The sequence below is a fragment of the Benincasa hispida genome, chromosome 9 (assembly GCF_009727055.1).
Source record: "Benincasa hispida cultivar B227 chromosome 9, ASM972705v1, whole genome shotgun sequence".
Lineage (NCBI taxonomy): Eukaryota > Viridiplantae > Streptophyta > Magnoliopsida > Cucurbitales > Cucurbitaceae > Benincasa > Benincasa hispida.
Genome location: NC_052357.1, coordinates 16204301 through 16220395, shown reverse-complemented (window position 1 = coordinate 16220395; position 16095 = coordinate 16204301). Strand labels below are relative to the sequence as shown.

General features: G+C 28.5%; 1 protein-coding gene across 1 annotated transcript; it reads right to left on the bottom strand.

Annotated features, from left to right (window-relative positions):
• Nucleotides 1-8288: 8288 nt before the first annotated feature.
• On the bottom strand, nt 8289-15234 carry LOC120086499 (endoglucanase 5). The gene is made up of 8 exons (XM_039043181.1): nt 15037-15234; nt 14122-14535; nt 13185-13271; nt 12929-13093; nt 11992-12115; nt 10318-10824; nt 10159-10230; nt 8289-8878 (listed from the first exon to the last, which is right to left on the bottom strand). The coding sequence occupies exons 1-8, from the start codon at nt 15232-15234 to the stop codon at nt 8589-8591; spliced, it is 1857 nt and encodes a 618-aa protein (XP_038899109.1). The 3' UTR covers nt 8289-8588.
• Nucleotides 15235-16095: the final 861 nt, after the last annotated feature.

Below are 16095 nucleotides of genomic sequence, written 5' to 3'. Positions count from 1 at the left end.
TTGTATTATAAAGTTTAATTATGAATCTCATTCAAAATTAACTTTATATTATAATGTATCCATATACATGATATTTAATTACATCTCATACAATTAATTTATTTTCCCTTATTAATTTGAATTCAAATGACTCAAATGCTAAATGATTCTTGTTTTATCCTTAGGGACTATGTGGGGTGTGGTGTTGAGATATGATGTCTGGACTGTAGAGTTTATATCTCTATGTTTGGGTACAGAGTTTAGTTCATATGTCTGGGGTTCATATATATTCTACTTTTATTATTATTATTTTCATTTTGAAACTCTTTTATTCAATAATTCTACCCATATTTGATTGAATAAAATATGGCTTCCATTTTTTTCTTTTAATTTTTAATGTTTTTCTTTGTTTCTTTCTTTTTTTGGGTAATAAACAACAATTGATCCACTATATTTCTTACAAGAATATGGTTAAATAAAATGGAAAACCAAAGAGAGATAAAAACTTTTAGTTTCTAATTTTTCTCCATGAATTTCAACATCTTTCTTCTTCTTCTTCTTCTTCTTCTTCTTCTTTTTTTTTTTTTTTTTGTCTTCTTGTTGTTGTTGTTTTGTATTTTTTCCCTATCGTGAATTTTTTTAAAAATTGAATCTCCTCCATTATATTAACAGCTAATGGAATTCCACCACATTTTTTTTTTGAACAATTTCACTTTTAATTCCTCCAAATTTGGAGGATCATCAGAGAACGAATCTCCATTTTTCACTATTTCTCGCTAGAGAATGTTCTAAGAAAAATCTCTATTCTATGGCTTTTCTTTATTATTTGTTACATACTTTTCAACTATATACATACTCTCTAAATATTCTTAACATTTACTTAACATGTGAATTCAATTAAATAAAAATGTATTTTACAAATTTCTAGATATAAATATTGCACTTATTGTAGAAAAAATACTATTACTTATATAATCAATAACTCTATAATATACTTTAATAGTCATCGATCTAATAATAGTTTGAAGTGGTTGTTGAAGTTGATTATTGAAGATGATTTTTGATTAAGTTTGTAGTTGGAGGTGGTTGTGGAGCCCAAAGTTGGTTGCATAAAGATGATATTGGAGTTGGTCTCCTGAGTATGTCATCGAAGATGGTTGTTGAAGCCTAAGTTGGTCGTCAGAGTTGCTAGCTCAAAAGTGGTCATTGAAGGTGATTTTTGCTGAAGTTTCCAATCGAATAGTCAAAACCTAGAGTTAGTTGCACGAAGGTAGTTGTCGGAGTTGGTCATCATACTTTATTGTTAGAGACTGAAATTGGTTGTGAGAGTTGGTTGCGTGAAGGTGGTCGTCGGAGTTGGTCACAGGAGTTGTCATTGGAGGTGGTTGTTGATGTCGAAATTGGTTTTCGGAGTTGGTCATGTGAAGTGGTCATCGGAGTTGGTTGGTAGAGTTTTCATCGAATATAGTTGCTATACTATGAAATTGGCCGTCGAAGTTGGTTTCGTGAAGGTGGTTGTCAAAGTTTTCATCGAAAGTAGTTGTCAGAGCTTGGAGTTGGTTCTCATAAAGTGGCAGCAATCGTTATGGATGGTAGCCAATAGGTGGAGCCATTGAAAATATTGGAAGAAGTGAGAGTTGAGGTGAGTTGTGGTGAATTGGTAAAATATACCAACTCAACTCCATCAACATCTAAAGTTGGTAGGTTGTGAAACATTGAGTTGGTATATTATACTAACTTAACTCAACTCATGTTGCTGAGCCAAACATCCTTTTAGTGAGCTAGTAATGGGACCTGATGAACCTACAGATTAGAAACTCTACTGATACGAGATTAATTATTTAAACTCTTTAATTAAGTTAATCAACATTAATTAATTGTGAGTTACCATACTAGAGATCAACAACTGCATTCTTCACACTGTAGATATATTTTTATATCCACGAATATAACCATTACCAGTAAGTCAACCCTTTACGAACTGCTTGTAATTACAACTGGGTCAAATCGTTTTACCCTGTAACTACCTGTTACTCCTCAAGTACCATTGATCTCTAATGAACAATCAGTTTATAATCCAGTAAATCCCCCTCGAGTCAATGAGAAGGTGATACCTCATTATTCAAGAACTGGAATCAACCCTTAAAGGAGCAATTCATCTACTTAATTATCCTAAAGACATGAATGAGAGAATTCCATCCTATGTAGCTTTGTTCCCAACTCCCTACTCGAACAAATCCTCAAAGTGGTAGGCATATTAAGTCGACATAACTGGTCACACATACAAATCGAAGGACCGTCCTATGAACTCCATATATTACAGACCTTTTAGGTTATTACTTGACTATGATCCACCTGTATATCTACCACATACTGTTCTAATTACATACAATAACATTAGATCTTAGTTTATTGGATTTAGTTCTAAACAAGTAAAATAACTCTTTATTTTATTAATTAAACAATTTATTTATACAAGATTACAAACTACGAGATTCACAAAATTTAGAGCACTAATCCCAACACTAAAATGGTAGGCTTATTGAGTAGGTGACTCGGTCCACTCTCACCCATACAAATCAAATAACATGTCCTCACAAGCAGAGTTCATGACTCACTTAGAATTAAGATCAAGTTACATATGATCATCATGTGAAATATTAATGATTTTGTGGTCCCGTCTTATACATACTTATTGTATATGATGCTCCCACTCACATGTCTCCCACATGAACAATTTGGTTCACATCGTTTGAAATAATTACAAAGTGGGTTGTATCTATAGCATTACCATGATAAGACATCCTAGGAGAACCGGTCGATAACAAACTCACGAGAGACCTGCAATGACGATGAATAAGTACAAATTGCCCATGTCGACAATAATTATTTTAAATTAATAATAAACTATTTTTGCCCTCATTATTTATTTTGTCTATGTTTTACTGTTTTAAAATATCTAGTATTATTGATTCATTCATGTGATACACGCTACAAACACAATCATTTTCATTTCTATATTCAAATGGCAACAAATATGCCTTTTATGATTGATTTCATATTTAAAATTTGTAACATACTTCTGTTTTCTTTTCTGCCATCAATCAACTCATTAGTCACATTCTATCTGTATCACACCATTTTTGTATGGTAAATTAAAGATGATTTATAGTTTTTTAAATATTATTTTGATCTATATATTTTGTTTGATTTTAGTTTTTTATTCTCAAATAGCAATAATAATTGCTATACTTGGAATAAATCTTAAATTTGGTTTCTCAAAATTAGCTTAATAATTAAAAATAATTTTCATAGTGAAAATGTAATAGATACTATAAAAGTTTTTGAAAATTTAATAATAAACTAGTAGTAGAGACTAAATTTAAGATTTAAAGTACAAAAACTAAAATTAAATATTTGAAATTTCACTTGACTAAAGTCGAACAAATCTCAAAATACATAAATCAAAATAATTTTAATTTTAAGAATAGTTTACAGAGGTTTAAGTTTATGTTTATTATGTCCATAAATTTGAAAGTATTTAAAAAGTTCTTAAACTTCTAACCTCCATCAACGTCATTTTTTAAAATTAATCTATCTAATATATATGTAGATAAAGTTAAGTCATAGATTTTTATTTTTGTGTAGATGTTTTTCCTTTTAAAATTTAAATAGTATAACAATTTATTAGAAAAAATTTAAAAATTTATTTGACATAGAAAGAGGACTTGTGAAACCCTTTCTAAGTTTCATAAATTTATTGGACACAGAGTTAAAACTAAAAAGTATATTGGATAGTTTTAAAGTTAAATACCAATCAATTAAATACAAAGTTGAGTGTAACGGTAAGAGATTGTTTGAAAGGTTTGAATGTAATTAAAATTATTTGGAATCAATAGAGTGTTAGAATGAGTGAGGAATTGAGGATGGACTAAAAATAGGATCGTGAAGCTGGAAAGAGGATAGGTTGAAAATTATGGGAACGGAATGAGTTTGATATTACAAATTATATCCAAAATGTTTAATCCAAACACGAATTTTAGATAATCACATTATATTACAATCTCATTCCGTTATGATGACTCAAAAAGTTCTTAAGTTCTTCGTCTAAATTTGTAATTTAAGTTATAAAATGCTTTCTAGAAAAGTTAGATTTAATTGTTTTTTTAAATTGCTAATCAATCATGAATGTTCAATCAAACAAACAAAAATATTTTTTCTGAATATATTAAGCATATGATAAAATGACATATTTTTAAATGATAAAAGAAAAAAGTTTATGTTTGCAATAAAACAATGTATACACCGTTGAGAATTTATCATTTGTTGTCTATTTCAACATTTTTTATTTTTAAAATTGACTGACATGGAATATAATATATATAATTATTGTAACTTACATATACTAGTGAAAAAAACACCTATGCACGTAGAATCTTGTAGTCTTTATCATAAAAATTTTAAAATAAATAAATTATTATAATTTTTAAGAGTTAGAAAATGTGACAATTTTTATTTTATTTTTTTATATTTTCATTTTTCATAAAACAAAATATTCTATAGTGTACAGTCCCAAACAATTTTTTGTTTTTGTTAGTAATTACTTGAGGAGAATAATAAAGAGAATTTTATGAAAAATTAAGAATTAATTAGTAAGACAAATATTCTCTGCTATAAGCCGTAAAATTTGTAACTTTAATTTAAAATAGTTAAAAAAATGTTTAATTCTTGTTTATATCATTTTTTTCATAATAAACATTATTTAAAGTTTGGTTTTATATCCCAAAATTTTATGAAAAAAATTAATACGATAGAATTTTAAAATTATATTTTGATTTTAAAAAACCAATACAATACATGTAAATATTTTAATTTCAAAACTAATAACTTCTTTTAGAATTAGTAATCTCAATTTTCTTAATTGTTTTGAAATATTTATTCTAATTTTTAAGTACAAAATCAAGATTTTTAACTGACTTATGCACGTGTGTGTAGGATTTAAGTCTTTGAACTTTTTTAATGTATAAATCTACTTATAAATTTGTCTCTTTAAAAGATGTTACTTTTTTTCCCTAAATTTTTGCTATATGAAACATCTTTTTAATCAAGAACATAATAAAAGTATTTAGTTTTTTTTATTTATTTTATATATGCATTTCATATCTACGTAAAAAGAAGCATATATTTGATGTGTAACCACTACCATCTAAATAGTCACATCTCATTGACATTATTTGCATAAATTTGTACTCATCAAAGATATATATTCAAAGAGTTGCGTCTTGCCAACACCAATTGCACTTATTCTACATAAAACTTTAATTTTTAAATAGATAAATATATTTTGTGAATTAAAAATTAGAAATGTCACATATATTATCTTTCGAATGGATACCTACATTTGAAAAGGCTCATTCTGTTAATAAAAAGTGTAATATAGTAATAGGGGTGAGCAACTGTCGGTTTTGTTCTTTGATCTTTTTTTTAAAAAAAATTTGTCGATTTGGAATTTTCTCAAACTGATACCAACCGACCCTTCTCCTTCTCCGATCGACCAACTTCGGTTCGATTGGTCGGTTCAATTTTTCCATCTATCATGCTCATCCCTATATAGTAATTTATTAAAAATAAAAGGGCAAAATAGGTATATAAAATTTATCTACTTCTAGCCCATTTTAATATATAGAATATATTAAAAAAAAATAAGTAAATATGAATCTAAACAAATCAATGTAGATACCTTGTTGCCGTAATGCCTTGGGAATGCCATAAAATCTTATCCAAATATATTGATTATTCACCTTTCGACAAAAAATCAAATGAATATAAAAATTATTCCTACAAAAATATAATCAAATGAAAATTGCTAATAAAAAAACACAAAAATGTGTATCTAAAAAAAAAAACAAACAACAACTAATTTGTGATTCCAACACATTCTAAAACATTTACAATGCACCTGTGCAACGCAAATCGTAAAAATTGCAAGACCATTAACATTTTATCCAAAAAGTAATTCGGACAAAAATAAAAGATAGGAAAAGAGAACATGGAATTATCATTTTGAAATTCATCCTTAATATTTCATTTTGGAATTTTCACTTGATCATATCAATTGTGACATAGATTTTAGAGTCACATGCTCTTTCCGGTCCCATTTTGATATCTAGTAATTTAGAAATAGTTACTTATTAACAACTAATAAAAACAAAATCCTACAAAGACTTAGGTGGTTATCGTAGAAGGGATAGAGTCTCTTTGCAGAAGGTTATTTCGATGAAAGGATTTAATTGATGAGGGTTTAAGGGATAGAGTCACGTATGCTTTTCGGTATCATTTCGATATCTCAAAAGATTTTAATCGAAGAGTAATAGATAGCGACAAGATGAGAATCGTTAAAAATTGTAAAGACAAAAAAAATTTAGAAAAAATATGCACTTATTGTCCTTTTTAATATAGTAAGCATAGATTATATGCATTTTATAAGTCATTCTATTAGAAGACAAAATGGAGTGGGGTTGACAAGTTAACATCAAACAGTGTCCAAATAAATTGGGTTATCTCATGATCCATCACTGGCAACGAATTTGCAATATTCTAAGTTGGGTTAAAATATAATTTTATTTCCTAACATTTAATTCATAAACTTCAATAACTAATAATTTAGTTGATCACAATGATTTAGTCTCTATCATAAAAATTATAGATAAGATTCAATAAAATTGTTTACATGTTTAAATGGATAAAATTGATGGTAAATAAGAATCAAATTTATTAATGAACTATAAAGACCAAATCATTATCTAATAAAATTGAGATTTATCTTTGAGGAGATGATTTTAGGATAAGAGTTAGAATGTTGAATTTTAAAGTATAGAATCTAAATTATTATATGATTAAATTGATAAATTTAAAAATTTATGACTCTTCATCCTCTAAAATTCAATTATTAAATTGTCACTTTTATTTTTAAAAAAATGATTAAAAAAAATCAAAAGTGCTTCCTGACCTAAATTATATATATTATTCTACTATGAAATTGATTAATTGCATTAGAAAAAAGAAATACCCAAAATAATACATCAAACACAATTGAAATTCTAGTTTTACTAAATAAAATTATTGGGTTGTTTTTTTAAAAAAAAAACTTTCCAAGATTGTATCTCCTAAATCTCTCAACTCCCTATTTTCATGTTTTAGCTAATTTTTTAGATATAAAATTTATTTATATGTCTGTTATTTTAAAAATTTTAGATATATTTAGGTCCCATTTGATAAGTATTTAGTTTTTTTTTCCACATTTTTTACAATAACTTGCATATTTTTAAGTACAATGGTTGAATTCTTAGTCAAATTCTAAAATAAAAACAACTTTTTGAAAGCTACTTTTTTTAGTTCTCAAAATTTAGCTTGGGTTTTTAAACCATGGATAAAAAGGAGATAACAAATGAAGAAATTTGAAGGTGGAAGTATTGTCCATAAGCTTAATCTTCAAAAACAAAAATAAAAACAACCTTATTTTTTCGTTACAATAAAAATATGAGAATTTAAACTACAAATCTCTTGTCACTATAATATTCCTATGGCAGTTGAACTATATTTATTCATATAAATATTTTTAGGGGCTGGAGCACTGAGATGATATAGGATGTGGGAAGTTCTAATGTCTAGAGAGTTCTAATGTTTAGAGAGTTCTGATCGAGTATGTTCAAGCACTGAGATGATATACGATACATGGAAGAAAAATGACGATGAGATATGAAACACGTTCCAAAAATGGATGACGATGAGATATGAAACACGTTAAAAAAATGGACACTGAGATGATATAGGATGTGTGAATATACCATCTACCATCTCATGTTAGGCCCCAAAACAGCCTCTTAGATTTATCATATACAAACTAATTTTAAGTTGATGATGATTGTTATAAAAAAAAAAATTTAAAAAAAAAACTTGCTTAAAAATGATCAATGGGACTAACGTTCTCAAACTAGTACCTACTCTTGTGTCTAAATTATGAGTTTTTCTTTTATAAAAAAAATTATTCAATGGTGCTAGAACCCACATAAATATTAGAATATGACGTGACAATAAATTAATAGAAATAGTATCTGATTAAGGTTAAGTGATGAGGAGAATATTTGGATTATTTGTATAATTTAATAAATATTAGTGTAGATGTCAAACTCTTAAAAATGATTAGGCTTGACATGTAAAGAGTAAAATTTAAAAATTTCCACGTATTCATCATCTCTTTCACCTTTTTCCCAAATGAATAAAAATAGAAATCAAGAAGATTACAAGACTGATCCATCTTATATGGAGAGCCAAATCATGTTTCTCCCTCAAATCAACTCAAAGTATAACAAATCAAAAAACATCTCTCTCTTTTATATTACATGAAACTCTCTACATTCAAATTCTTCTCATTTTTCCACAAGAAAAAAATGAAAAGAGAAAAGAAATTAAGAAACACATCTCGTTGATGAAGAATTTGTTTAGATTAACTTTCTAAAAACGGGTTTCAAACCACTTTTGTAAGTGTTTAGAAAGTTATTCTAAACCAACACGAAACCAAACCTGCTTGGAAGGAAATAGAGTGTTTGTTAATGGTAGCTAGAAACAGTGACTTTGGCCTGAGGACCTTCCTGAATGTAGATAAAAACACATTCAGAGCCAGGTTGAAGCACTCTTAGCCACGTTGGAAGTTCGTAAATCCCTTTATGTTCTGTTGGAGAGAGTCCCCAAATGGGACCTGAGAGATTTTCGAGCTGGAGTCTTAAATTGTTGATTGACTTTCCTGATATGTTCTTGATCTTCACTTGGTGCCTGTAATAACTTTCCTTGTTTACCGTCCATGTACTCGTTATTGTGTGGATGAACTCCACTGGGCTCCCTATAAAATATTCACAAGTACGTGTTAAAGAATGTGAAGAAATATATCAGAGTTCTTATCATCTTTATTTTTAATCGTCGATCCAACATAGTTTAGTGAATAAGATGTCAATTATCATCTATGAGTCAATGATTTGATTAGTCACCCAATAGTTGTAGAAAAAAAAGAGAGAGAGAGATGTCTTAAGTTTTCTTTTTAAGTTGGTTGGTACGTTAAGATGGTAATTAACAAATAGAGTTAAGAAATTTTGATAATATGTGGACGAGGAGAATCAAACGTCTAATCTTTGAGATAATTTTTCTATAAAATATCTTGTGATAAGAAAGAAATTTATGATTTTTTTCTCGAACAATTTGTAAGATGGAAGAATCGAACATCTAATCTTAAGGTCTTAAACTAATCAAAAGTTACTTGACAGAACTAACCGTAGTTAAACTTAGCAAAAAAATGTCCCAAGTAAAATAATTTTGTATTTGACATGAAAAAGTTAAGAAATGGTCTTCACAAAAATAATAATATGAAAGAGACATTGAAAATAAAAAGTTTAATTGCAAGTTTAGTTTCTTAATTGAGCCCATAAACTTAAAAAAATATTTGAGTTCCCGAACTTCCAATTTTGTATATAATATGACTCCAAAAACTTTGGAAGTTTTTTAAATTAAATTATTTATTAAACGTGAATTTGATCTATATTTTTAATAAAATTCAAAACTTTATTGTAAACCTAACAAACAAAAGCTATTTCTTCGGTTTCTATAAAATCTCATTTGGTAATTATATTTTTTTAAAAAAATTAAATCTATGAACACTGTTATCTACCATTTTCACCAATAATTTTAAAAAACTAAGTCAAATTTTGAGAATTAAAAAAAATTATTTTCAAAAAATTATTTTTGTTTTTAGAATTTGGCTAAAATTTCAACCATTATAAAGATTCAAATCATTGTAAAAAAATATAAATGAAATAAGCTTAATTTTCAAAAATAAAAACAAAAAAACCAAATAATTACTAAATAGAACCTAAATTTTTAGCCAAATTTAAAAAATAAAAACAAAATTTGAGAAACTCTCCGGCTTTTATTTTCAAAAATAAAAAACAAAAAATAAAATGATTGACCACCTAAATTTTTTATTTTTGAACTTCATAAACAAAATAAACACAAATTTAAAAATTCAAAACTAATTTTATAATTCAACTAAAATAAAATTAAAATTAAGATGGATAAATTAAGGAAATGAAACAGTTAATAGAAAAGATATCCCCTGCTTTTTCAGCTCACCTGCAGATACAGGGGCATTCCCGTCATGGGATTCATTTTCAGGTTTCACCGGCGGCTTATTTCCCCGTGATCCTGTTTTCAACGGACAAACATAAAATCAGCAAAGAAATTCACAAAAACAATCTCAAACCCTAAAATCAAATCCACCTCTGAAATTACCAGGAATGGAATCACCATTGACGGAGCTCTGCAACTTGGAGAAGAGACCAATCAGAGGAGCACAAGCGGTAAGAGTAGGCTCAGACTGTTCATAATCGGATCGATCGTCATCAAATCTGTCGTTCTTGTCGGGACCGCCGACGAGAGCGCCGAGAAGAATGTTAGGGTTTCCTTGAGGGCGATGGTACCAGAAATCGAAGCCTTGAACGCAGCCGATTGGAGAGGGATTAGTGAAAATTGAAGCGATGGAAGAGGCTCTGTGGTGGAGTTTTTGGGGGAATTTGGAACCGTAGCCAATTAAATAGCTGAGGGAGTTAGGGTTTTTGCCGAGGATGTAATCGATTTGGGATTGAGCGAAGTTGAGGAGATCTTTAGGCTGGAAGACGCCGTCGGGACAAGTGAGCTTCGCGTTGGCATCGGAGAGGTAGTCGGAGTAGACGGCCATGAGGAATGAGGCGGCGGAGACGTATTGCATATTGTTCCATTGGTGGGCGTACATCAATCCGCCTGCGTTTTTTCCCCCACGAAAATCAAATCAGAAAAAAATTAATCTGTTTTCCGTTCAATTATAATTAATTAATCACTTTTAAAAATTAATTTTAAAATTTCACTCATAATTGGTTTATTATTATTATTATTTTTGTCAAATATGCAAGTGTGAGAAAACCAACCATCTAATTTCAAGTTTAATAGGATAAGCACAATGAAGACTAAAGTTGGTAAAAAATTAAGGTAAAAAATGTAAAATTTAAAATCTAAAAACAGAAGTTAAAATTGAAACAAAATCTAAATTTTAATGGTAAAATTATAAATTTAGAGAGTAAATTAAAATAAAATTCAAAATTTAATGATAAAAAATGTAACATTTTAAAAAATAGATACTAAATGAAAATTAGACTTAAGATGTAATGACCAAAAAGAAAAAGATATTTTCTCAATTTAAATTTGCATATATTGGACACTTATACATATTCTAAATTAGATAAACATAAATCGTAGGTTCCGCTTGGTAACCATTTGATTTGTAGTTATTTTCTTTGAAAAATTAAGTTTGTAAACAATATTTTTATCTCCAAATTTCTTTATTTGTTATCGACTTTTTGCCAATAATTAAAAAATCAAGCCAAAAATTGAAAAATAAAAAATACTTTTTAAAAAAACTTGTTTTTTTTTTTTGAAATTTAACTAAGAATTCAATCATTGTACTTGATGTAAATCATTGTAAAAAAAAAAAAATGAAGAAATTAGCTTAATTTTCAAAAACCAACTACTTAATTTTTTTTTTTTTTTTAGAAAGCTGAACTTACAAACCTCAAAGTTATCAAACATATGATTTAATCCTTCTACTTCCTATCTGTACATTTATTTATAACTATCATCTAACAACTTTAATACTTCATGTTTTAACAAATAGATCAGAGTAACAATCTAGTAGTCAAAACGACCATAATTCAACTAGCATTCGAAAGTATTATTGATTATGAGTTTTATGGTTCTAATCTCCTTAATAATAGTTCTACTTCTATTTGAGATTAGAGGTTCGATTTCTCTACTCCAGTATTTAATTATAATATCTTTGTAAATAATAATAATAATAGTTCTACTTCTTTTTGAGGTCTACCCTCATACAAAAATTAAAAACTTAAAAATTTATATGGAAGTATTTGTGCTTACCAGGAGTTTTATTGATGTTGAATCCATCATTCTTCTGAAGACAGGCACAAGCAAAATAGTCAGCTTTCGCCTGATATTGCCTCAACGTTGACTCATAACCACCGCCCCGTCCTTCCAACAGCACCTAATAAATCAAATAGTTTCCATTAAAAATCATTTGAGAAGAACTTATTAGGCATTTGATTTAAGGGAATTTACCATGGGTGACAAATCTAGAATGTATAATGAGGAACATGCCTTTAATATATGGAGAATTGTAGATATGATAAAATTTTCAAATTTAAATTTCCATTTATTCGGTATTCCAGTTTTTCCTTTTTAATAAATCCATGTTTTGTGGTATATGAGTCAACTATTATACCAGATTTAAAGTATATCAGTTGTGTATTTTTCTCCATTGATTTGAATACCTTTTGCATCTTTCGTTTGTAGCAATATGAATTATTACTTACTATAATTTTTGTATTCGCTACATTTTTTTTATCTCTCTTGTAGTTCCCCCTTTTTAATGATGTTTCTTTCATTTTTAAATACAAATGTACAATAGGTCAGAGAAAATCAATCTAAAGTTCACTAACACTCAGTTTAGTATACTTGTTTTAACAATTTAGTCGTGTTTGGAATAACTACAGAAAAAGTATTTTTCAATAAAATCATTTTTATGATCCTTTTTAAAATAATTAAATACCGTGTATCAACGAGCAATGCATCTAGTGTATCAGACATATACTAGTAGTATATTAAGTGTAAATCGATAGTGTATAAGGATATCGAGTATATCAAGTGAGTTGAACTTGCTTTTTATTATTTTTGCAGAGTAATAAGTCTAAACTACAAATCTAATTTTTTAAACTTATTTTACCAAATTTGTAACAAGCCCTTGATTTAATTTATATTCAAAGGAAAAAATAAAACTTAAATATGAATTAAGTTTTACCTTAGTTAAAAGAACTTGAACGCCGGCATATTTGTTATCCCAAGAGAACTCTTTCATTGCCCATCCAGTTCCACCAAACGACACCGCTTTATCTACCGTGTACTTCAAGTAATATTCGTCTCCGGTAGCTCTGAACAACCACGCCGCCGCCCACAGCAGTTCATCCTTCAATTTTACAAAATAATAACTAATTAATTAATTAAGTAAATCGAAATTGAGGAATTAATCAGAGGAAAGAGGGATTCAAAATTCTTACCCAATATCCTGATGAAGTGTAGAACCCTGAAGCACATGGAATAGAATCATCGTATACACCTCTAAATGTGTCTGCAAATGTGAACAACTGAAAAAAAATATCGTGAGAAAGATAATTATATATAGTAAAAATAGTTAACTACATCGTAAACTACACTCATTTTTGTATATTATCTAATAGTTCAATCATAATTTGACGTGTAAATTTTTTTTATTTTAAATAATTTTAGTAAGATATATGCAGATGAATGTATCTAATATTATTATTATATGTGCGTCTTTTTAAGTTTAAATTTTAGGTGTTTTGTAATACTTTAATTCTTATTATTTGGATATTTTGTTTAACTATAAGCTGTTAAAATGAAGTCAACCAAAAATTCAACTCATTAGTAATTATCTAACTTTTTTTTAATTAATTTTAAAAGTAAAAAAAAAAAAAATCCTGTTTGTAACCATTTATTTTTTTGTTTTTTGTTTTTGAAAATTAAACATATAGACGCTACTTAGTACTTACTTCTCCAATTTTTTTCATTTGTTATATATTATGTACCAATAGTTTAAAAATATAGCCAAAATTAGAAAACTAAAAAATATATATTTTCAAAACTTGTCTTTATTTTTAAAATTTAGTTAAGAATTCAACCATCATAATTGTGGAATATGCAAATCACGGTTAGAAATAGGGAGGAAATAAATTTAATTTTTAAAAATCAAAACAAAAACCAAAATGATTAGTCTTAATTAATTATAAATCTTTTAATTAATAAACATTAACACTAAAAACTAAAATTCAGTATTTAATGAAAAAATTGAGATTAAAAATATAAATATTAAAAACCATCAAAATTAAAACAAAAAATGTAAAATTGTTACACTAAATTAAAATTAAACGTAAGACAAATTTTCCAAAAGGAGAAGGAATAACGATGATATCTAACCTCCTTAGCATGAACCAACAAGAGATCAGAATAAGAAGAGTTGTACGTCTTGAAAGCAATGGAAGCGGCAGCCAAAGCGGCGGAGGTTTCGCCGGCGAGGTCGGAGCCAGGATGGGACTCATCGATCTTGAAAGCGGTCCGAGGAGTGCTCATATCCTCGGGCCGCTCCCAGCAGAAGTGATCGGAGGCGCCATCGCCGACCTGTCCCCAAAGAACGTTGGGCTGAGGGTGGGCCTTGATCAAGTAATCAGTAGCCCATTTAATAGCCTTCAAAGCGTTGTCTATATGGTTGAGATGTGTAATTTCCTTGTTGAAATCAATGACTCCCCATGAAAGAATTGTTGTCACGAATGCCATTGGTAGCCCGAACTTCACGTTGTCTCCCGCATCGTAGTACCCTCCCACTAAATTCACCTGCCATTTCTCATCAAATCACTTCCATTAATGAAATCATCCATTTGAAAATTAAAGTGTAAGTTCTTTTTTTGTTATCTATTTTTTCCATTAGTCAAAATTTATAATATAGTTCAACTGATATCATAATATATTAGTAAGTTTTTTATTTGAATCCTTTTATTTCTATTATACTAAAAAATTAAGTTAATTTGTTAAAACTAACTCTCGATTTGATAATCATTTGAATTTTTAGTTTTTGATTTTCATCTCATTTTCTTATTATAAAGTAAAATAAATTGAATGTTCAGTCAAATTTTATTTAAAAGTTATCTTTTTAATTTTCAAAATTTGGTTTCTTTTTTGAAAATATTGGTAAAAAGTAGATAATGCAAAAGTATTTATTTAAATAAGCTTTAAGTTTCAAAGATTATTATTTTTTAATTTGTTGTGCAAATTGGCGCCATATAGAGTTTTAAAATAAAAAATGACAAATAACCAATTTTATTGCCCGAAACTTACTCCTTGTGCAAAACCATCCTTAAGGCCAGAGTCCCCCCGCCACTTAACACGGCGGTCCGCCGGAAGTTTACCGGACCTTTGCGCCTCCATGTACAAGAAACTCAAATCCAGAGCATCGCCGTAGTTAAATTCACCGGCAGCGGCAGCTTCAAAACAGAGCACAGCGGCGATCAAAGCCAATAAGAAGCCACGCGCCATTGTACTTCGATGATCTTCTAAGTTTTCTTTTTTTCTTTGTGAATTGAAGATTTCAAATTTTCGTTTGCTTTTTATAACAAACTGGAAATTAGCAGAAATTTGAAAAAAATTTATTAAGTGGTAGCCTTCACGTTTGTTGAAGAAGGGCTGCTTTACGACACTGTCGGATCGAGGCCCTCACGTCGTTTCTTAGTGGGGCGCAAATATGAAGTGTCGTTTCGGTATTTCTTTATTGTGGTCAGCTGTTTCATCTGGGCCGTCCATTGCGCCGGGATTGTTTTGATGGAGTTTCTATCGTTGACTGTGATCTGACTTTTTGAAGGAATGCTAATTTATTTATTGGAAATTTGGAATAAAATCCAAAGGATTTGGATTTTATTTTCTGCTTTTTAGTTCATTAGATATGGAATGTTAGGAAGCCACGTGGTGGCTTGTGTGTCGTTTGATTTGGGAACAGGGAGTAGACCGTGCGTTTTTTTTTTCTCGAGAAAAGTAGACCGTGTGATTATTTATATAAATTAATTAAAAGAATATTCTGAACTAATTAATCATGAATCAAAACCCAGGTACATGTACATTTTCTTTTTAAAATTAATTTCTTTTTAGTTCCATATACATTTTGTTAACAACAAGGGGGTATATACATTGGATTGGGAAAATTTATTGGACCAACTTAAAAATTCAGATTGGTCGAATTGACTATCCAAATAATCTGAATAGGGTCTCCAACCCAATCCAACCCTTAAAATATAGATTGAGTTGGATTAGGTTGTTGGATTATTTATTTTTTTAATTACATTTTTTATTAACTTAAAATACTTAAATTTATGTACATCACATATAAATAACTAAATTTTCATG